General features: G+C 33.8%; 1 protein-coding gene across 2 annotated transcripts in view; it reads left to right on the top strand.

Moving 5' to 3' along the window:
- LOC138710322 (uncharacterized) overlaps positions 1 to 23,927 on the top strand; it is a 121,379-nt gene extending 97,452 nt beyond the window's left edge. For both annotated transcript variants that reach the window (XM_069841130.1, XM_069841131.1), the window contains exon 8: positions 6,178 to 23,927. In XM_069841130.1, the coding sequence (XP_069697231.1) occupies positions 6,178 to 6,349 (172 nt within the window). In that variant the 3' untranslated portion in view covers positions 6,350 to 23,927. The remainder of the gene's footprint in view (positions 1 to 6,177) is intronic.
- Positions 23,928 to 25,672: the final 1,745 nt, after the last annotated feature.

Below are 25,672 nucleotides of genomic sequence, written 5' to 3' on the forward strand. Positions count from 1 at the left end.
AAACTTTGTCCATTAGACATCGTCTAATTCATCATAAAATGATAGTTTATGTTTTATAACCAAGATTACAAGATACAGTAAAAGCCTGATATAGCGCTGTTATTGGGGGACATACGTAACCCCCCACGTTATAGCTTACACTTTTTGCTGGTTGAGTGGAAGAGAAGGCCTTACAGCCTTAACTCTGCCAGCTAAAATAAATTATTATTATTATTATTATTATTATTATTATTATTATTATTATTATTATTATATCGGAAGTGATTGTAGTCAATGTGTTATGGTAATTTAATGCACTATAACTCTATACATGAATTTAAATAATGTAATACGTACTGTAATATAAACTGAAGACTCACTAGTTATGCAGTTTGTCCCATGAAACTTGTTATTGTATTGTTTTTAGCAGTACTTCACTTCACTGTTTATAAACTATCCTAATATTACACTGACTTAAAAAAGTCCATAAGTTTTGTTAGGCGGACTAAATCACTGCATTTCTTCTTTGCGTATTGTTTTATATTAGCAAGATGGAGGAGACGAACACTGTTTGGTTCACTTTGCCTTTCCAACCGAGACGTTACATTATTTAGATGAGATATCACTTCAGTAACACTTGTAGAATCACCGCCATCTTCATCGTCGTTTTCTTAATTTTCACCACGATTTTCATACCTATAACATTTATGATATCTTCCTCCTCTAATTGTACCTTCTGGAATGCCGCATTCCCGCAACAAGCTTGCTTTTGTTTCTTCACTTTTTACATGGTCAGCTATTTTAAGCTTTTCACTCACTGAATATGCTTTTCGTTTTTGGACATTACTGCACTGTAGGTTTAATTAAGTTAAGACTCAGAAACTAAAACTGAACAACTTAACATTCAAAACATTGACACAGACTAAAACATGGTACAGTAAAACTTTCATTTTACAAGTTTTGAGAAAACTAAAATAAAAATGCGTTCATGACTTGTTAACGCACAAATTGTTTCCCGTTATGCCTGCAAAATAGTTGAGAATGTGAAAACCACGGAGTTTTTAAGTTAATGTCTGCAACTTTGAGCGACTGTCCTTGAACTCAATTTTAATATGACCATTACAAATGCTAGTCGCACTGAAATTGCTGTTACTTAAAATCGAAAAGCATGATAGTGTGTATCATAGGAATGTGTGGGATAAAAACATCTTCTCCTTTCGTTTTGACAGATAATATTGTCACTTCTATTACTACGTTTTGAATGAGTTTTTTTCGCACCAATTCTTGTTCCATTACATAATTTTTGTGGGTCAGTATTTCGCAATAGTACTATTGGTGATTCATTATTAAGTATTAAATTATATGGTAGCAATCCTTCTGGTTTCAAAGAATTCAAGAATTCAGTTGGATAAAACACAGTCTGCTCACTATAGTATCTACAACTGAATCGAGGAGCACATAATATGGTTTTGTACTGCGTAAAGATATGTGTTGCATGAATTGTCTAGTTTCAGCCTTCGTGATGTGTAACAACAATGTTATTTAATTTCGTGTTATAATGAGAGTCGGTATTGTTGAATACAACAGACAATAATAAAGAACAATTGACTATTGAAGATTGCATTTTAGTCACTGCCTGCTGGATCACACCCTATGACTGCTTACACTGTCTGCCCAATCAATGGTTATGCGTGAGCAACCACTAGATGGCAGGTAGTGACTTTGCATATACTGATAATGTTAATAGCGGTGGGCACTGCCTGCCCCTAGCGGCAAAATAACTTTGATTGAGCAGGCAATTTACGCAGCTATAGGATGTGATTCAGCAGGCAGTGATTTTAGTATTACAAAATGTTCGATCGTATTTATTTTAATTTTTTTTAATTCATTTAACGTCCATTTGCACAATTTTAATATAGCATATGTTTTTCTCCTGGTTATGAAGGTTAAATGTGCAAATTTTGGCACATATCGTTCAAAGCATGTAGATTTGTATAGAGAACATACATACATACATACATATATACATACATACATACATAGGTTGGATAAAAAGTAATGGCAACAGTTCGATATTTCTGACACAGCTTTATTCACAGGGGTACAACATTTACGTACTTTCAGTATAGTCTCCCCCTTTATTTATCACCTTTTCTCAAATGTTTGGAATGCAGCGTACACCATCAACGCGTCCATCTTTGTTGCTGTACCGTATTGACCGCCCTATAGTACGAATAAGTTCATCTCACCGGGTCCCTCGCAGTGGTTCTTTCACTTTGACAAAGAGATCGTAATCGCATGGACTCATATCGGGTGAGTACGGTGGATGTTCCAGAATCTTCCTTTGCCAGCGGCACAAGAGGTCCTTGACAGCAGCAGCGGTGTGACTCCTTGCATTGTCGTGAAGAATGATGGGATTCTGTACCACCAAGTATCGTCGTTTTCTCCTGAGAGCTGGACGAAGGTGGTGCTGCAGGAACCTGCAGTAGTAGTCCGCGTTTACCGTCTGCCTTGGAGGTACAGCGTGGTGCAGTATTGCCCCATCAATGTCATATGCCACAGTGAACATCACCTTCACAGCACTTTGTGTAGGGCGCACTTTCTTTGGACGAGGAGAACCAGGATGCTTCCATTTATTTGATTGGTGTTTCAAGTTTGGTTCATACGAGCGAGTCCAGGTTTCGTCCATAGTGACGATTCGTCCAAGAAAGTCGTCATCTTCCCTTTGGTACCGGTCCAACAAGGCCTTCCCGGAATGCTTTAACCCATCGTGCCACTGTGCGATATAGCAACGCTGCATCGCCACATGCTTCATGCAGTGCCTGAAAACATTCTTGTGCACTACGACCTCGTGTCATTTCAATTTTGATCCAGGAACATTGCTCTAGTTTTGTAAACGTGGTCTTAGGGCGCTTGCACTACCCCTGTGAAAGTCAACGTTCTACACACTGCAGTAGATTGACAGAGTACTGTCGCCGCTGGCTGCACTAACTCATCTAACAGTCCTTGTTCATGTCCGCACAGTTGGCAGCTCTCGAATGCACCATCGTCACGTGACAGCAGTGTTGCCATAACTTTTTATCCAACCTATGTACATACATACATACATACATACATACATACACTTTTATATACTTTAAGATAACTCATTTATACATTTTACTCTTTTCTTATTTATAAATGAATTATATTATTATTATTATTTTTTATTATCTTTGCTCCCTCGCATTCTTGCTCTCGCTCTTATTAAGGTTCATATATTCACGAATACAGACTGAGATAGAAGACGATAAAAAATCTAACTATAAAAATGAAATTAGTAAATTAATAAAAGGCAGATTATTTCTCTTCAACCACCGTAATTCCAGCCACTAATTAAAATAATATTTTCACGCTTTGCATGATCAGAATAACACGACCATTCAAAACTAACTCAGCACTTCTTTCTCTTTACTTGATTGATGTATGAAGTAAATGACTCGTGTAATGAAACATACAGCAGTCTGATGTCATATTCACTGCTTAATTACAAGCGTGTGACTGTAGTTATTTGAAGTAGATACTTTGGGAATACTTGAAATTTTGAAAGTAGTGACATTCTGATAGTAGAGGATTAGTGAAATAGAAATTATTAGCAAAGCTAATTCCGTGAAGTAAACTTGTTCACAGCCAATTTTTTCATTACTAATCTCACAGTATAGTCCCGCTCCGTGGCGTCGTGGTCTAAGGCACCTGCCTAGGACTCGCGTTATGGAATGCATGGGGGAAGAAATTTTCTCATGAAATTTCGGCCAGTGTATGGGACCGGTGCCCACCCAGCATCGTGATGCACTTTGGGAACTATGATAGGTAGCGAAATCCGGTTGTGAATGCCAGCTATAACGGCTGGGGGGATCATCGTGCTAACCACACGATACCTCCATTCTGGTTGGATGATCGTCCATCTCTGCTTCGACATGTGGGCATGAGGCCAGCAGCCGGATGGTTGGTCTAGGCCCTTCACGGCCTGTAGCGCCATGGATTATTACATTAATCTCACAGTATTCTCTGGATATTGAAATCCAACGTTCCTTGTGAGAAGCCACTTGCTGAGCTAATTGTAGTTTTGTGATAATGGTTGACTTGCTATGATACCAATATCACCACCACCACCTCCTCTGCTGCCACCATCATGTCAGGAATTAGCAATCATATTCCAGCACAAGTAGTCATTTCTGTCATCGATGATCAATGTATTTTACTCTTTTATTTTTACTCTATGAAATGATTTACTCACTGGGTTCTGCAGGCTTTTATTTTATCTTCTTATTCTAATAAATATTCATATTCATTTTATTTGTCATATGGGCAGTTACATTTGCTATAGATATTGTTAATGAAAGACCTGTTGTTTTCTAATGCCAGGCGTTTGACAATAAAGTCATTTGACCTCTTGCACTCCAATAATTTTCAAAGATATTATCATGGTCAGCCACTGAAGCACAGATTTTGAGGTGTTCCGAATCCATTTCTTGGTTTGAGTTGCACAATGTACAGTTAGGGGACTGATACATTACAATTCTATGCAGGTTCAATGAAAGAATAAAATGCTTTTAAAATAGGCTACACGATCTAAAAATTCCAATATGGAATAAAAGCATTATTACGAACTGAAAAATTTTAATTGCAGTTTTGAATTTATTTTGTAGTAAATACCTGCAGTTATTCGACAGTTTATTATAAATCTTAATGTCAACATATATATACGAGATTTTTCAAATTTACTACTATTGTTTTTTTTAATAGAGAAGAAATTTCCATAATGATTATCAGTTATGAAAATCTTTATTTTTAAATAACTGAAGTTTATTTTATTTTATTACTATTAACGTTTCATAAATATTATTTTATTTTATTACTATTAACGTTTCATAAATATATATACAAGAAACAGATTTTTGAGATTTCTGAAATGAGCTTTACCTGAATCTTTTATTATTAAGTTTGCAAATTACCTTAATAATATGTTTATGTAATATAAAAATTCTATTCTTATCAACAAAATTATCCCATAAAATATTCCACAACTTAAGTATGAATAGAGTTAAGAGTAGTAAATTGAAATCAAATCCTTTTTGTCTAAAAATTCTGTTAAATGTGAAATAGCAAAACATACCAAGTTAATTTTCTTACTAAAAATCTGCGTGCTCATTCCTGTCCAATAATTTATCAACATACAAAACAAGAAATTTAACATATTTTTGAGTACTTGTTAAAATGTCATCAAAATTAAACTTATATTCTTTATTAAGAGAACTTTCATGGAAACTTAAACACATTTTCTTGGTCATATCAACTATGAATTTATTACCAGAGCACCAGTTAGTCATTAATTCCTCAGAACTTTGTGCCGAGATAATTGCGTCGGCTGGAACAACGTTATAAGTTACATTTAGTAAAATTTACAGGAGCTGCAAAAATGTGTACACGTACAATGTTGTTCTTATAGGGTAGCAAACTTTTGAGTGGATAAATTTCACGTACTGCATTGATGGACAGTTGCAAGCCAAAGAGTATAGCAAGGTAACATGACATACAACATTATTACACGGAAACATGCCGAATTAAAATTTTGTAACTTACAACATTGTTCCAGCCGACGCTTCAATTATTGAGGTGTCATTTGCATAAATAAATACCTTCACATCAGTAATAAATTTGGGCTGATCATTAACATACAGAAGAAATAATAATGACCCTACCACTGAGGAACACCAATATTTATATCAAAGTTGGAAAGAAACAAACTTGTTAACTCTGACAATTTTACGATTTCTTAAATAAGATTCCAAAAACTGCAAGAATTTATCTCTAAAATCCTGTGGTTCTAGTTAACGATCAATATTTCAATATCTAAGGAGTCAAACGCTTTAGAAAGATCGAAAAACAATCCAACATTATTCTTATATCCAGTTTCTTATAAAGAAGATTATGAAACCCAAACACAGTCCTGATTGATTAATTCCAATGTTTCCAATTCTTTTCGTATTTATGTATTTCTGATATGTATTTTTCCTGGAGAATTTAATTTTTGACAGTATCTTTTAAATATAATTTTCTTTGGTAGGTATCCAGATTTCATATGCATAAAGTAGTATTAGTGTAGCCAGAATTTTATAAAGCTTTAAAATGAACTTTATTTTGTTTTAAAATTCCCAGGTTGGAACGTTTGGTGGATGTTTTGAGAAGGAAGATTAATGGAGTCTCAGTGGACGAGAAACCAGCAAGCTCTGAACAAAGCCCAAGTGAGTCACTGGTGAGCACTGTCAGCTCTTCATCAACTGCTCATTCACCACATGTCACCATGTCGGGTCCAGTAACAGACCTTTGATGTAGTTATTTATATGCCATTTAATTTTATCCTACCTCGAAGTGTAGGATCATTGGTCTATGATAAAGTGATGGATGTGAGGAAAGTGGTATGTATGTAACTAAAATAATATTCATTAATATTAATGATTCATGTAAAAATCAGTTAAGGCCTTAGAAAATGCAGGACAGTAAATATCAATTATACTCACCAAGACATTTATAGATTAGTACATCACCGAAGTGATCTTGTTATTTCTATAGCTTCCACTGATTCTTAATGTAGAAATTCACACTGTACAGATTATTGAGTGTGGCCTGTTGTGGCTCAGAAGTAGAAACGAGTTGAACAAAACTCATGTTGTCATAACATTTCAACACCTTAAGAATCTCAGCTTTTTATTTGTGTAAGAAATAGAGAGTTTCATATGACATTAGTTATTGCAGGATTTGGAGCTGGATTATAGATGTGTATTCGTATTTAATTATAATAATTTATTGACAGAAAATGTTGAAGTATATTATCTTGTTTGCAAACGTTAAAACATATTAAATTACTGGCCACTCAAGAGTTGAAGAACAGAGAAGGGGAGAACGGAGATACAGTGAAATTTCTAATAAATGATCAACTATCATTCCTAAAAATTAAGTCATTCTAAAGACTTGCCTAGTTTTTTCTGTGATTGCAAGTAACATAATAAACACTGTCTGCTTCCCTACTGATCAATTGGAACATGATATTGTTTCTTGTTCCAAATTGATCTAGCCATCCATTGCTGATAGAAAAATGGTCTACAATGAAGTTTACAGCAGTTTCTAAACCTTTTTGGTTGCTTGAATTTTGAACTATTTTAATAACGAGCTGTTAAAATTGCCTAATTTTTCCTGGTATTTTCTGTTCGTGCCCTCAGTTGTTGTTTTCTTGCCATTCCCAAAAAAATATATTCGTTAGACTGCAAAATTGAACTTGTGGTTTTCCTGAGTTGAATATTTCCAGAAATTTTCGTTCTGGCACTTCCACATGATTCTGTTCTCAATAATCAGAACACATCTATCAGCATCGTTATTACAATTTCACATAAACAACGAACTTACCATCTAATCTCTAATGTATTATACATGGGTTATTCAATAATTAGTGGCAACATTTGAATTAACAACAAAGAAAACATTTTTGGAACAGTCACATTGTTGCAGTGCTCAGAAGTAATCTCCTCCAACATGAAGAACCCGCCTTCACACCTCAGAGAGACGATGGATGTCTTGTACTAATCTTCGAACAGACTGCTCTACTGCTGCTATAATTGCCTGTCTGGTTCTAAAGCGAACTCCCCTAAGTGGTAATATCATTTTCGCGAAAAGGTCAAAATCACATGTGCTCATATCTGGGGAGTATGGAGGATGCTCCAGAATTTCCCAGTTCCATATGCGAAGTAAATTAACCACAGGGCAGCTATGTGAGAGCGAGCACTCATGTAGCAGAATAGGATGAGAATTCAGGAGATTTGGACGTTTACGGCGCACAGCTGGTTGTAAATGGTGTTTCAGAAAGTAACTGTAATATGTACCTTTCTCATGATTTCCTGCAGAAACTGAATGAGTGACAAGGACACCGTGAAAATCATAAACAACAATGAACATGACTTTAAGTGGATCCTGTTCTTGCCGATACTTTTTTGGCCATGGAGAATCATTGTGCTGCCAATCATTTGATTGTCTCTTCAATTTTGGTTGGTAGCATCGAACCCAGGTTTCATCTAAAGTTATGATACGTCGAAAGAAACTCTCGTCTTCACGTCCATAGCATTCAAAGTGCAGTCTCGCTGTTTCCATTCTCTGCCACATGTTTTTCTCTTTAAGATCATCTTTAACTTCTTCTTAAGTATGTGAAGAATTGAGTAGCTTAATATCAAAGACGGACATCTGACCTCAATCGAAATTTAAATAGCTGTTGTTTTTATACAATTTTTCATGCTCTTTCCAGTTATAGTGAAACCATATGCAAACGCTAACACTATAATTATAAAATAAGTTGTGTTAAATATTACAAAGAACACTGTGAATTAAAAAATTACCTCTAGATCAAAACTATGGAGACGACAGATGTCCGTCTTTGATATTAAGCTACTCAATTGTACCAGGAGCAATTCCAACTTCCCTTGCTAGTTCAACACAAGTCCAACAACGGTATTCTTTCAGCAGTGCTCTTACAGCGTTCACATGCACATCATCACTTGCCGATTGCGGTCTGCCAGCTCCATGTTTTTGATGAACATCTTCCATTCCGTTGCGAAATGCATGTGCCCACCTAGCCACGGTACGATATGGTGAAGTCTCTCTACCACAAGCTTCCAGTAATGCTGTATGGCATTGTCAAGCATTCTTGCCTCTTGCAATCTGAATTTTAATGAAGCATCTTTGTTCGTATTTGCTAAACACTTTAGAGCGCTACAGATAACAGTCTACAAATTAAACAGACTACAAATAAATGTCTTAGAAATGAGATTATTGTCTTCAAACTCACAAATAACTCACTTCAGATGCTTTCTGTACTTCACTACAATTAATTTTCTTTTTTTTTTATATCCATTTCAATCTTACTAATTACTGAGAAATATTGAATGAAGCAAGTGAAATTTTTATGATAGTTCAAGAGGGGTGAAAGTGTTTATTTAACCTTGACATAGAACCTAACGAATGTTACACATCATGCAGTAATGGTTGGCATGATTCAGACAGTAGAGGAGAGCAGTATATACTGTACATTACTTAAAAAATCACGTTCGTTTTTGTGTGAATAATCCACAGAACAGTTAATCCAGAGACAGATAATTGAGGTTCTTCTGTATAATAAAAATTTCCCTTGATTTCGTACATGAAATGTTAACATTTTCTCTCCTCCTTTTACCAGAAGGTGAAATTATGAAGTTTTAAGTAATTTCCATACATATTGCATTTCTGTTAATTACGAAAACTCTTGTAAGTTCACTTATACATAGTGCTAAAAATTGTTGGAAATCCACCCTCCCAAAAAAAAGTGTTCATTTTGGATAAGTGAAATACTAGAGAGACTGGCTGACAGTTGGGAAGAGAAGTGGTTGTTCAGAGTACATGGCCTCCTTCTTCTTTCAGTATTGGACATCTCCGTTTATAACTTCCTCCAGACATCTCTATCTTCCCAAGATTTTTCACTCATCACTGTTGTCCATTCCATTCCTGTTACATCTTCCTTATCTGGTCCCACCACCTCATTCTTGGTTTTTCCATTGTCCTCTTCTTATTCTCTATTCTCATCTCCAGTAGACATTGGCCTCGGAAGGACTGTGATATGTGGTCTTACGCATATTATTGTGTTCACTGATTATGGTTGCTCGTTAAGAGAAATTTTACTGTATACCCATATACGATGTTAACTCCTTATTTCTCAAATTAAGAATTTCAAACCAGGGATGACTAGTAATCGACATGAAATAGTTTTGGAGATATTCAAGGTTTAAGTTCAGCTGCGAACAGTTCAATCCATATGATGCCAAACTTAATACGACAGTTCTAATCTTCAGCAATTGAGGATAGGTAGGTTAAGATAAGAAGCTGTGGTTAAGATGAGAAACTTAATATTTGTAATATTGTGTGACAGTTACATTATGGTTTGAAACTCTTAAAATATTTTACTACTATGTTCCTACATACATTTTATTTATTTCTGGAACTTTACATTGATAAAAACTTCCTGAAACATCAAAACTACTTAATTGTATTGCTTGCCTTTGTACTTTTATAAGAAACCAATCTTGCCTTTAAATGAGAATCAAAGTACATAGTGGAACACTTTTTGCCATTAGATTTAGGCACACTTCCAGTGTTAAGATTTTTACAGTGTTTCTACAATGTATTTTAGTTAGAAAAGTAATGGAGATGAACATAGCAAGAATTTTGAAAATGTATCTTCCTAGGAACCATACATTTTCAACTATTGTTGGTTTTATATCCTTTCTGGTGCAAATATATTTGTAATATAATTGTTTATATACACATCTGTCCGTCCAGCATTAACATACATGTTTGTAAACTGTTACAGTTTTTTAATAAGTTGTATTTGCTGTCAAATTGGTGTATAAATGATTATGTGGGTCTGTGCAGCCTGGGGAGGCTCTTGGAAGCTGAAGGGCTATCAGAAACCCTAGTTTAATGCTTTAATTAGTCCGATTAGAATGTATGCTTGGCGAAGACAGTGTTATGGCAAGTTTTTTTTGGGATACTTCCATTTTACCCATCAGCATTCATTATCCTTAGCACCTATGCAGAATACTACCTTTCATGACTTTCTCAGAAACAACTCACGAGGGGAACACAATATTTTGAGAGCCACACCAAGTTGTAAGACTCCAGCATACTTAGGCCCGATTGTATAAACCATTTAATCTTAGATCAGAGGTTAAATTGATCCTTGTTTCAGCTGAACTTGGAATTTTGTGTTGTATAAAGTCTAATCTGAGATTAATTTGCCTCAAACTAAAGTCAACTTTGACTGAAGAAATTTCTCCGATTAAGTTAGATGATCCAAGTTCAGTTATTTCTTTTCTGTTTGAAATATACGAGTGACAGATTGTGCAAATAAAATATCCATTATTATTAATATTAATAGATATGTTAGGTACATTTATATATATTTCTTTCATTTTCTTGCCATAATACATAAACATTCTTATATTTTATAAGGCTCTATCGTGTTCAGCAGTATCAAATAACATAACCTATAATTATATTATGTTTATAACAACCATTAATTATTAATGGATATGATAGGTACATTCATAAATGTTCAATTTACTGTATTACTAAACGAAAATTGTCGTTTTATAAAGCTTTATTATGTTTAGCAGTATCAAATACCATAACATGATAACAACTTGGAGAACAGTCAACTATCTTCTTATTGTCCGCCATTATTTACATTGCAAAAAAAAAAAAAAAAACAGTGTCTCCAACAGAGTGTAATATGGAAAGTCGCGAAAAAGTAGTTGTAAAGTCGCTAGATTTCTCATTATCAACAAAGAAAGATTAAATTTTGTCACTATGGGGTGCTAAAAAGGTCACTAAATCCCTATTTAAGCAATATAAAAGTTAAAAGAAATTGTTGTTGAAAAAGAGTTAAAATCGCTAGATTGGCAACACTGAACAAACCAGTATAACATGGTCCGCCCATCACGTATTTCACCTGTTTATGCGATGTTGCCAAATCCTTTTCACGTGAACTTAGATTGCATTTGAACCAAGGTAATTTGATCGCTGAAAAGTTTTATGCAATAGAAGAAGTGTCTGAACTCGGTTTAATTTTCGATCTTCGATCAAAGTTGATCTTTAGTCAGGGAGTTTTATACAATTGGGCCTTAGAGATATAAACAGTCCGTCATTTTTCCAAGAAAGTGGCCTGTTAAATCATGCTGTCGTCAAGATTCTCGACTAAACATCACTTGCGACACATTATACTAAGAGCTTGGATAGCTGAATGGGTTATGCTGTAGCGTCATGGTTGAGACATTGTGTTGCTAGTCTGAAAGTTCGATTCCTGATGGGGTCTTCGTTTTTCTCCATTGGTCTAGTTCTTTTGGCCTCTTTATTCAACTCCTTCTCTGACAGAAATAAGTATGAGGAGATTTTTCTGGGAACAGTGGCAACCAGCATATCGATCATCTGGTTTAAAAGTGCGACAACTCAAAAAAACAAGTTTTGAGATATCTTCATTTGAAAGTTTTAAATAAATCACTTAGAAAGGAACAGAGTTCTGGTTCATAACCACGACAATTAGAAATGAGTCAGTATTCAGGACGAGTTTATCACAATCTTCCAGTTCATTATTAATACATTTCGAAATGTACTAATAATGAATTAGTATAGTCCATAGTTATAATTATTTCTAAAGCAGTTTATTTAGTTTTTTTTTTTTTCTTTTTGGTTGTAAATATGACTTATCTCAATATTGAATCGGAAAGAGCTCCGAAAGGGGCTTTCAGTAATATAAATAACTAAAAAATGGCAATTTTTGAGTTGTCGCACTTTTGAACTGGACGATCGATATAAGACTGATTGACTGCTACTCAGTGCCGATTGTAATGTGGGAGTCTCAATATCCCATCACTTCAAGGTGCTTTGCCTTTTGTTAGCTATGTGAAACTTGTTGCACATGTGAGGCCCTGTGTTTGAATCTTCCTATTTTGGTGTATTTTTTTTTTTTTTTTTGCTTTGGTATGTTTTTAGTTTTAATTTTACTTTATCATTAAATTTGTATTCTTTCATTAAATTTTATATATATTTATATTTAAACATATGTCTTGCATGTAACGAACTCTGACCTTTGTAGATCTGTAAATACAAGGAATGTGTTTAAACATGTCAGTTTAAAATTCAATAAAAGAGTATGAATATAATAATATAGAAATGCTTGAATAGTGGAAAATATTAATAAAAGGGAAGTACAGATATTCGAACCTAGAACTTCACGCATACAGTCTATGTTGTTATCCATTCAGATATCACATAATCTAGAAACCTAATGACAGCATGGTTCTGAAATTTTGTATTTGTTTATTTTTAAAACTGACTGGCTGCTTATAGCTCTGGTGTGTTGGAATCTGCTCTTCTAATATTACAGCTCGATATGAGTTCCATTGAAAAGTACCTTTTTTTTTCTCGACTTCCCCCTTGTCAGTAAAATTCCTATTGTTAATGTTACAAGGAGCAAGCAACCATAGAAATTCCTGTAGTTGACATTAATTTGCAAGTTTTCAAGCATAATTATGTTGACATTTTGGAGAGGTGCGGCTGTCAGTTTTGAACTCATTTAAACTTATAATTTTTATTATACATCAAAACTTTTTGTGTTAAACTGTTAGAATGAGAGAGTAGATGTGTGATTGAGGATGTGAGTGAAAGGAGAGACTGACTGACTGACAAAACAAATGAAAGATCAAGATCATCCAACTGACAGATGAACTAACTGGCTGGGCAAGTGACTGGCTAATGATTTTTTTTTTTGTATTGTCATGCAAGAATTTTCCATCATTAGACGTCTTCACAATTTTTTTTTTTTTTCATGGGTTTCTTTTTCCACATATAAATGAAATCATTTAATAAAATATCAATATTACAGTATAAATTAAATTTTATCCACTAATTTTTTTAAGTGACACGAAATTAATAATTTTCGTTATAAATAAAATTGAGCTTCACTGATCAAGTTTTCCATTATGTAGTACCTATTGTCAGTCCTTCAAGTCAACATCGTTCATTCATTACATTTTTCTCAATACTCTCCACATCCTCCATTCAGAATGCTAAAGTGAAATATTGTGTAATAAGACAAGAGAAAAATGAGAAAAAAAATTCCTTTTACGATAATTACAATACATTAACCATTATTCTCAGGCTCGTGTTAGTAGATTTACTTGCATGTGAAAGAACACCGAGGGACAAAATTCCGGGCACACCAGCGATGCTGGTATAACCTCGGCAGTTGCTAGCATCGTTAAATAAAAGATAATGTAAATTTTGAAAGTAACCATTTATTCCAGAGTGAAGAAATTGTGCGAAGGAGGAGAGGTCAGCATCACGAATGGCAGATGTATTTGATAAAGGAGAATGAAACTTGAAAATTCTTGACGCATTCAACACAAATTTTGAAAAGCACTGCATAGAATTCAATAAAGAAGATATATTGTCTACTTTATATAAAATAATTAGAAGTCGCTAATTAATAATACAACTCCGAACCATCATTTATGTGCTGAATGGTGTTTAAAGTCTCGCATAGTTCATTCATTCTCAGCTAACAGCTTACTTTCACATCTTGGATCTGTTCTTGATTACAATGTATTTGTCACTGTGTTCCCGTCTCTTAAAATATATAAAAAATACCTTATACCTGATTCGAATGAAAGGAATGTATAGAGAGTGTTCACAACTTTAAGAAACTGTTTTATTACTGTAATCTGAAGACTCGGTGCTATGAATAGTTAAATCTCGTTCAGAATTTATTAGTTTCTAACTTGTGTTTTCGATATACTTTGAGATTATATTTATTATTATACAGCAATATTTTGTGGACATCGTCAGTATTAATTAGTGATCCCCTCCCCGCTTTCCAAGTTATAAAATTGCATTGTGACAAATATTACAGAGTTTTCTATTTTGTTTTTTATAGTTAATTTCTTGTTCTTGTGCGTTGCCCTATCCAATACTTTGAATGTAAGTTTTTATTTTAGTGATTTGTTTTGTTTAGTATGGTAACGGATTTATTTCTATAGTTTTGTTTGTGATATTGTTTAATGTTGATAAACAGAATAACTAGATTTAATGAATAGTTGGATCAGAGTTAATTAAAGATTAATATCGGATGTAATTAGGGTGACCAGATTCTCATCGATAAAAAAGTGGACACAAAGCTTCAAAAAAAGGAGGACAGAAAATATGTATACCTAGATTTAGGCTTAGGCCTATCTATTTTATTAATAGTACATTATGCAACGAGCCTATAATGATAGTAATTAAGAATAGAGTATGGATATTTATGAAACGAGCGCGAGTTTCATATGAGCTTCTTAATTACCATTATAGGCGAGTTTCATACGACTTTTTCTGCTCGACCATATTTCTCACTTGAAATTACCGGTATTCAGATGTATACATTTTATTTGTAGGTATCTGACAAGATCGGAAGTGACCTTGTTCTAGGTCGTGAATTGTGAGATGTGCGCAGACGCGAAAGTATTGATTTTTTCCGAGGAACAATAATGTCATTGACCTTGACGTAGTCCCGTTAAACTTGATAATATTATAATATTATAACCTTGATTATTGAATTCGACATTGAAAAACGAGATGATAAATTGAATTTATTTGAATATTATTTACAATTAACGCTAATTATTATAGTAACAGAACATAACCTTCTGCGACAGTATTGGATTTCCAGCCTCCATGACTTTTCGCTAATTCTCTTTCGATTGCAAATCCGAGAATAATCGATACTTGCGGTTTTATAACGGTACAAAGCTGACTTGTCATTGGCTGAACACCTGTACTTTAATGAGTAGGTGTACTTTAATGACATGCATTAAAGGACTGCTACTGGGTGTATAATTAGTACATTTCGGCATGGTCGAGCATAAAAATATTTACAGTACAGATTTAGGCTATGTTAATATCTCGCTATGTTAATATCTATTTTATTACAAAATAATTATGAAGAAACTTAATAATAATGATTTTACAGTTAGCTACATATGAAAGTCAAGGGAACTATAATTATTAAAGAGGACAGAAAATATCTACTTAGATTTACATTGTCACCTAGATTTCTCGATGTGAGCAACGATGATAACAAGGAGGAGGAAAGAGAGTTATTATGATCGTTGGCAAAGAGTATATTCCGTCATTGCTGCTGCCACCTACAGGCAAATTACTTGAAAAAGGCGTCAGATCAGATAATTTCAAAATATCAGAGATACAAGTTACGAAAAGGAGGACATTTCTTGATTTTTTAAGAATCCTCCTGGACAAGGACCTAAAAAGTAGGACGTCTCCGGAAAAAGAGGATTTCTGATCACCCTAGATATAATCATTTAATTTGCCATTTTTAATTGTTGCCAAAGCACCTTGAAAGTGAGTGTGAAATAAACATCTCTATGAGTTTCAGAGGAACATTCATAAAGAAATCATAATGTAAACTAAAAATAACAAAACTTAAAATTTTTGCTCAATTTAAGCATTTAAAACCTAAAGAAACTGAAAAAAAAAAATATAGGTTCTTTGATTCTTTGCTGTTTGTAATTTGCAGTTGTCTAATTCAAGCAAAAATAGAAGTTGGCAACATTAACGAAGTCGTTGTTCTGCAGGATTTAATGACTGGGTGGTCTGAGATTAATTGTACAGTATCTTCACATTATTATGTTGAGGGACATTCTAGTAATACTATATATGTATTTTATTTTTGTTCATCTTTCGTGAATGGTTAAATGGTAAGCTAAGTTTTTAGTGTCAAGGTCAGAAAGCATGGGAGTTGCTCCTTTCTAGATAAAGGTTCAGATTTTGTTTCTGTGTTCATAGTGTTGTGTCTTGTAGTCTTAGTGTTTTGAAAGTTTAACACAAAATATTGTATGACTGTGATAACACCAAATATGTTGATTTATTGAAACAATTTTTATGTTTATAGATTACAAAGGTTTTCTATTGCATTCAAATTTAATACAATCAACTCCCGATAATTCGCGTGCTGTTAAACCCTCAGGCCGGTTTTCCACACACGTGTACACAGCTCTTTAGGTTAGTTCTGTAGCGGTTTTATGCACTTGCGTACACGTCATGCATGATTGCACAAAACTGGCCACAGTTCGTAATCTGAGATATTTTTCGAGTGTATTTCAGAAAGTCTGTTTTTACTGCCATATGGTTGTATTATGTTTAACCATTTCTAAAATAGAAATAAAAGAGTGATATGGTGTGAATTTCATTCTAGTAGAAAGTAGAGCATTTAAATACCACTTCAGTGCTGGGACTCTTAAATATCTGGTTGAGGATATTGACAAGAAATTGAGACGATATCATACGAGATTTGACAGCTGGCAATGGAAAGAATGATGCAGATCAAGAGGTTGAGGACGAAGCCAGGAAATTACGGAAGTTGCACATACCCAAGCTTGTATCACTTCAGACATACTTTGAAATTTGCGATCCGAAATCAGAAAAAATGAACAGTTCTCTAAGAAATAAAAATGACATTATTTTGTTAAAATAAAACGTCTTACTTGTGTTCTTATAATAATACATGTGTGATCATCATTTAGAAAAAGAAACTATATATACAACGTAAGAACAAGTGTGTGGAATTTAATTTTTACATCATTGCAGGAAGACATTTGTGTATTATTAATATAGTCCTAAAGTTTACCTTGCATTTAATTTGCTGCGTTTTTGTATATCTTATGCTACTTACATATATTTTCATATTGTGTTTATTTTCTAAGGAAATATATTTCCCATTGCATTCTTTTCTTGACTTTAATACTTTCTGTCTTTTCACTATTTTTCTCTAGTCCAACATCTTTATTTACTGGAAGTAACGTCTTCGAATTCCCTGATGATAATTTTTTTGTAACATATTTATATTTTCAGGTTAGACTATATTTGTGCCATTGAGATACAAACATTAATAGCTTTAATTAAATTTTCTTAGTGGCAGGTTCAGACGTGAATTTATAACAACAAAAAAAAAGGGGGGAGGCCAATAATTCATCCCATAATTCAAAGGGGGAGGTTGATGTTTCAATATACTTTCCCAGAACTTGAGAAAATGCAAAATATTTACCAACTGAAGGGATCTCTGATATTCGTTCTGCAAAAACATCTGATACCTCTGATACTGGTAAATAGGAAATATAAAAAAAAAGTTTTTAGCCACTTTCGAATTTCAGAAGTTTTGTTTCGGTGCTCCTGCTTTGATATGCTGTTTCCTTTAATTCCATGGTGTTTGGGTAAAGGAGGTCAAGCAATTTTTTGTGGAAGTGGAGTTTTACTCCCCAGGGGAATACACAAGTTAAATTTTACAAGTGGGCGTGCAAAAAACAAAAGAATACTAGTATTTGGTGTGTTTTATTTGTGTAGAAAATTATTTGCAATAAGAATCCGATGTTTAATTTTCATTTTACTCAAAATTAATTTTTATGACCCAAACACCATCGAATTTTCCTAAGCCAACTCTGTTGTAAGTGAAATTTACACTCTGTAATCTTAACATTGGGAAAATTAATTTTGGTAGTTTTGTGTGGGTGCTAATTCATAATCTAACAAAATCTTTGAAATGATAAACTGCAGTCCAGTATTTGGAGGCATACTTTCTTCAGAAAGCACCACATGTTGTTACATGTTTGGGTATTGGAAAAGAACAAGTAACCATAGGAATATTGAAAGCATTAACATATGAATGTATGGTGTAAATTTGATAGAAATGGTTGGGAGCATAATCAAAAGTACCGTCAGCTTTTCTAGTGTTATCCAATCCAAACTGGATTTAATAATCTACATGTTTACTGTTATATTTTATATCATTGTCTGAGACTCCTTTAAAGCAAACTAAATTTTATTTTTAAAATAAAGTTAACTAAAATAGCACATAAGAGATTGATTTGAATTGTAAAATATGCTTATACTAGTTATATTTACAACAAATGATCACAGATCTTAAAACACAAGATTCTGTGGTTTCTTACCTTTAGACTGCCAATTTATTTTTGTACAAAACTGCTCGTAAGTCCACTACCTTAGTTCTTGCAATATACCTTTGACTTACAAACTTCCATACAAATGCGTAAAAATAATACTAACATTTGATAACAAACAATTTACTACATTCTTATTTTATATTGGATAAAAATGTGTGTTATGAAGAGTTTTTGTAAGAAATTATCACGCAGTACACATTATGAACAGTGCATGAAACATACATAAGTTGGAACTAAACTAACGAACATGAAGGGACTGCATAGTTATTTCTTTTTGATATAGATGCATTAAATAAAATAACAAGTGTATAGTCTCAATAAAGATTGCAATCAGTTCTTTATATTTACAGTTCTTGTACATAGGAGTCTTTTTTTGAGTTAAAATATTATTAATACTGCATTTATACAATTGTACAGACTTGGAAAAATATTCGGGGAAGCTATATAAGCTGAGAGCTATAAATAAATGATAGAAATATGTTTGTAATGTATCTATAATATCTCCTTATCTGCTAAAATCTATCAGAAATGAATAGGATAAAACCAGGAGTGGAAGCTATAGAACGTTTGAAGATATGTTTTCAGCTGCAAGGCAGTTTTTATAAATATTGTATTATAAAGGATTTTTTATTTCTTTGCACCAGTTTTTCTTAAACAAATGTTGTTATTTAATATGATCAATGGGAGTCATAACATGATTTATAGAGAATAACTCTGTCATTACAGTAAGACAAAATTAATAATAAGACGTAAATATCTGGTTAGCAAAATACATACAGCTCTTCATTCCAAGTTTTATATTTTGTTATGGTTTTAAAACTTTACGTCTTAAACATGTAATATTACTTCTTATGGATGAGACTAAGTTTATGGACAAGACTTTGCTAGTATAGACTGGATGGAATGTTTAAAAAAGATGTGGAACCTTTGTGCATGCATGTCGTATCTAAACAAAATTTAGTACAAACAGAAATCATTCAGGCACAAATCTAGGCCTGAAGTTCGTTCATTACAGCTTTAACTTGGCTATTAAAAGCCTTTTGGGAAGTCTTTCTAATCGTCTTCTGCGATTTTGTTCATAATTTAGCATCTGGTTTGAAATTCTTGTGTTGCCCATTCTGCTCATGTGCTGTAATAAATTTTTCATGTATTGTGGCAATTTATCTCATACAGATTTAATATCTATTTCATCCATTGTGTAATTTGCGACTTCTTTTATGATTATAATCTGTATCTGCCCATTCATTGGGAAGCTCTCACTATGCAGATTTTTATTCAAGTCCAAAAATGTCTAAAAAGATGACAATTAATGGCCAGGCTTTCTCATTTTGATAAAAGACAAGTTATTCTACCTAGAGAAAATATGTATCAACATGTTCAAAACTTTATAAGCAAATTCATTATAATGCAACTGAGAGTGCCATGTGAAGATACATTTTCATATTCGCATATCTTCCTGATGTTTCATCACTCTGTGCACTGCAAATATCAAACATAGACTCAAGTGGCACCATGTGTGTCAGTTAACTTTAAAAAGAAAGAGAAATGTTTACTTTCCTTAAATTAAATTATGTGAAAGTCCCTTTAAATTCACTGATTTACTATAAACAGTTATTTAGTTGAAGAAAATATTTACAGGAACTCACTTTTTCAATTTAGCAAGCACATAATGGATCCATACTGGGTGTCAAGTTTGGTATCTTGTTTCCTACATGCATGCATTTTTATTTTCTGGAACAGCATTCCATTGCATTCTGGCCTAACTAAACTACTGACTATAAATGTAACATTCTCTTTTGTGCAGCTTTCTGTATGATGTTTTCAGTTCATCATAAAACTTCATTACATGAGCTCCATAAGTAATGGTAATGTGGCGAAAAATTGGTTACTCTCAATAGCTCAGCCAAGCATAATGGGTCTAACAGAGTAAGTTACCCTGTGATGGAACGTGAGTTTAGTTCTGATATGTTGGAGGTATCAAATTCGACCACATAGTGGATTACCCAAAAGTTTTCTTCTGAATACAATCTTCATGAAAGCCTAATTCCTCGTTTTGTATGTAGTATGTTTACAGTAGTAAATTTCACACGAATAGGAACTGTAAACTCTGGCATGGTCATGTAAAAAGCACATTCTGGTAAGGTAAGCTCCTGCACCAACTTTCATAACACTGCAACATCATAACAATTTCCTTCCCACTTCACCAGACTGACTGAATTTGTGCAATACGTGAGTTTTGTAAAAAATCTTTGGTGACTTACATAAAATGAGTAGTCATAATATTCAAAATCTAATTAACAGTACAAAAATTAAAATTTTGGCCAAGTCCTTTGTGGTACTCTTATAAGTAAGTTAACTTTTTTTTTTTTAACGTGAGACACTTTTAATGAAATCGAATCTTGATATTTCTTTTGTATGTATAGCTGATGCAAGTGTGCAATACGTTGGTATTTAATTTTTGTCTTTATATTCTTCCTAATGGAAAATTTCATATAAAGCATATCTAGTAAAGCAATGCAGCTCACTCTCTCAAAGCGTTGCCTAAACATAGGTTGGATATGCAGATCGAATTATTTCCAATACTAAGGCTACAGTTTAATAGATATTGGTAATGCTAATAGCATTTCTAACTTTAGTGATTAAAAATTCTTGCCATAGCAATAAAAGCGGGAGTTTACTGGTCAACTCAGTGACTGGCGGAATCATACTGTGTGACTTCATGTCTTGACATACAACTTGCTGCCACCCAAGGTTACCAACACTGAAGAAAGATCGCTACATGTAAATCATTACAGTGGAGAATTCTTGCAGCTAATATTTTAATTTTCCAAACGCAATATATTTATTTTATAATTTTGTGATTGCCAGCTACAATAAATGGTGTGTGGCTTTCATCTTCCACTTTTTTCATGTCAATATTATAAAGCAATATGTCTAGCCAGGCTGGTTAGAAGACTTTTCAGCTCCCTTTACAGATTGCTGCTTTCAGACTGACTGATGACAGCAATGTGTAAAGTTTAGTGATGTTCTTTACTTGACAGTTCGTAGTGCAGCTATTGCGGCGAACTCCACGTAACCAAGCAACAACAGCACCTCCAATCTGATACGCATGTTCGCTGTGTCGACCGGAACGTCGTTGCAATGTTTTAAATATCAAAACTGCGTGCTGGGTCTTTACATATGTGCGATATTTATGCTCTTTGTTCAGAGTTCACTATCAGCCAAAAGAGTGTTTGATTGGAAGAATTTAAAACCTTTCTATGCAGGATGAGACCAAGAACAACAGCAACAATAACAATAATAATTAATGAGCCTTAATGATAAAATTAACAGGGTCTGTCATACGATTTTCACCAATTGTTACTTCTAACTTATATATATAAAATACAAATGGAAGTTGTATGCCAGCCAGGAGAAAACTACTGCAAAGAGTTCATCGTCTTTATGGGGAATACGGAGTAAGCTTGATCAGCATATGGGTTCTAAGACTATGATTGGTGTCTGTAATACATCCCCATCTAGTTTGTTCAATAAAAACATATCAGACAACAGACAATCTTTGTAGGAAGATTTTGGCCTGTCTGAAGGTAGTTTTGTCTTCAGCTCTGAGCCTGCTCTTTCATTGTGAGATACGTAATTTAATTGTAGACAATATATATATACACTTAATTATTGCAAACATGAGAGAGAATGTTTTCGAAATGATTAGGAAGTGCCTTTAACTCATGACAACAGGCTATACGTTTCTCAATATGCATTTTATTTTGTTTCCCTTTTCTTGGATGGCATACAATAGATTGAATGTTGATGACTTTATATATCTTTGCATTTTGTACGTATGATATTAATATATAAAAAGACAATTTTATGTTCTGTATCTAAATGTTTTATATATTAAGGACCATTTGAAATTAACCCATAAGGACAGGTATATGGTATGTAACTCACCTATATTTGCTGACTGGAATTTTATTATTATTTTTTTTTTCTTTGGATGAGGTGTGTGAAATTACTAATTCTAAACATATTTTTCACGTCATTTCATTAACAGACTTAAAATCTTGTGGGGAATAATTTAAAAAATTATTTTTTGTTATTAACGATTTTCCTCTATAGAATTGCTATAAAATAATTAATTTAATGGGTTAATTTCTTCTGTGCAGTTTCCACATGTGATTCAGTAACATGAAGAGAGATTAGAAGCCATCGTATCCCAACTCAAGCTCTTTGTATATCCAATGATTTACTTGTATGTTCTTCGACTTCATACATCAACCAGTATATTTAACATAATCTTTCAAAGGAAAGCCTAGATATTTATTCTTGCACACATTTTTATTATTACCTTTCCTTTTAACGTGAGTAACATATTATAACATGAATAGGCACTCAGCAGTTGAAAAGACTAAAAACCTAAGATCAAAGACATAAGAGTATAATAGTTATTTATGCAAAGGTGGATAATCTTGATGATATGGCAATCGTTCAGGCGACAGTTTTTACGAGTGTCATAATAAGATTATCCACGAGTTGAATACAACACTTTATGACATCTTAGCATTATAAATTGTAGAAATAAATTATAAAAGAAATTGGGATCCATAGTGTACAGAGTCTTCATATGTTCGTATTGATTAGTTGCGCCTGGCATTGACACTGAATAAAAAGAAATGGATGACCTTGCAGGTTATGTTACAAATGTAACTTTATTTTGTTAATATAGTTTCTCTAAACCATAGAACTGTTTTATATGATATTACAAAAGTGATACAAAATTGTTAAAGATTGGAAATAAATGATACGTTACCTTCTGTCCTGCATTTCATTTCTTGTTACTTTATGCTTAGGGGAGTAAGCAAGCTAGCAAGCGTTCCGGTATTACGTCATTGCTTTTATTGTCACGTGTACTATAATAAGCAAATCATGCACGATATTGGATTAAATAACAACCTGTTTATAATGCTAGGATGGCATAAATTATTGTTTTTCTTAAACATGAAATGTATTGAGCTTATATTTAACACATATATTTGTTTGTACTTTTTTGTATTTATTGCCATCTACAAAAGTTATTGTATGTGACATCTACAAAGAATTATATTAAATGCACGCGAACGATATCGGGTGCCTATTTGATGACAATTGTACGTGCTAACATCAAAAATACTTTGGGAATGAACTGAACTGAGAGGTACAGAACTGTAGGTTTTGAATTTTACACTGATATATCAGTCAGTTGAAGTTCCTGTTAACATAAAATGTTCACCATCAAATAGTAATTGTAAAGGATTTTTATGCTGTTAATAAATAAAACTGGAAATGTCATTTAGTTCTTATTTGTAATTCTAAGTTTGTGATAAACTTACAATAGCGAGTTTATTTTTATGAGCAGTTTCCACACTTCAAAAGTGCCTTGAGTAATTTGTTGGAGACGGAATATTCTTGAAAGTGCAGTCCTGGGTGAGTCACAAGGAGCACTACAAGCTATAGCTTCACCCCAAGTCACCACTTCCAGAGTAGAAGCTACCAATATCCGAAAATCATTGTCTGAACTCCAAAATGAGCAGAAACAGATAAACGTTCCAGTTTACTTTGACCAAACTTTGTACAGACCCATAAACAAAATTTGGGCCACCTAATTTTATTAGGTTACAGATACAATTCATTGCGCATGTGCAGTAAACAAGGACGACTAAATGTATGCTACTTGTGGGCAGTCTTGCAAATCTTGTTGCCTACATAGAGGAGGACTTCCCATTTTTTAATTCCGTATCTGTACTAACAAGGGAAGGGTTTCGGCTCGAACAGGAATTTTTGGTTAAAAATTTGTACAGAGACTTACCTCACAATGGTGATGAAGACCGTAAAAGCATTAATTTGTGTAACTCTCCATTTGGTTGGTATTGGTCAATACACTTCTTTAAAAATGTACGTGAGGATTCTCCATAAAATGCATGATACAGTATGGAGTAGAACAATAAGCACAACACACAAAAGCAATACCTAAACAATCTTCTGAATCACATTCCAGTGCTGAAAAATCAAATGCCACCTGAATTACATTTTTGAAGTCCAAGACTTGTTCAGGATTCACGTAACAAGCTGACTGCCAGGAATATTGAAGCATAGGGCGGTACACTGGAGCAGACAACTGGTTATGAATAACAGAGTGCATTTTCATTATAAACACTCGATTTCCCAAGTTAAGTTCTGGATTCTCAGCAAGAGTCCTTATGCAATCTGCTATACTCCGAGCATAATATTGTCTAAGGAAATAGATATCCAGAGGCTGGAAATATTTAGTTTTTTTAGGTGGCATGATCAGACATTCCATGTCCTAGTCTGGAATGATTAATTTATTAAGGTCGTGTTCTTGTGCACATTCAATGACTCACACAACAGTGTACATTCTTGATTAGCTGCAATACTTTCGGATGGAACGTCGGAGAGAAATGTTTTTAAAATGGGCTTTAGACATTTTACAAGTCGCACTAGCTTCTAGGCTAGGCTAGGCTTATGAGTAAAGTGTCCCATCCCCTTAACTTGTGCAGTGCTCTCCCCACCTCTCAACTTGTACAGTGCTCTAACAGACAAACCACACATTACACAAACGAATGCTTTTGGGAGCTTTACAGAGATGTAAAGATGGGCCTGTATACAAATTTTGGATACGAAATTCCTGTTCGAGCCAAAACCCTTCCCTTGTAAGAGAAAAGTAAGGATAACAATAGTATTCCGAAATTATAGGACCATAAAGCGAAGGCAAGAAGTGAAGTTCATTAATCACTTCAAAAATGCTACATCCAGTGTATCCAACTGTGACTACCAGTACTACCTTCATGATCAACATGTAGCAGTAGCAATGCGAGCTTTGTTTTTCCGCACCTTCTGGCAAGTCTTCACTTGGCTTGACTTGACTTTACGAGGGTTGAACCTGGAATGGGTCCAAACAGTTAGGCACGATTTGGCCCTTTGTGCGTCCTTATATGCGATGATTGTCCATGTCCGACAAATGGATTAAGTGGCATTTGTGAGTCCGACACTGACAGATGGGCCATGGTGCCTCAGCC

The sequence above is a fragment of the Periplaneta americana genome, chromosome 12, assembly GCF_040183065.1.
Source record: "Periplaneta americana isolate PAMFEO1 chromosome 12, P.americana_PAMFEO1_priV1, whole genome shotgun sequence".
Lineage (NCBI taxonomy): Eukaryota > Metazoa > Arthropoda > Insecta > Blattodea > Blattidae > Periplaneta > Periplaneta americana.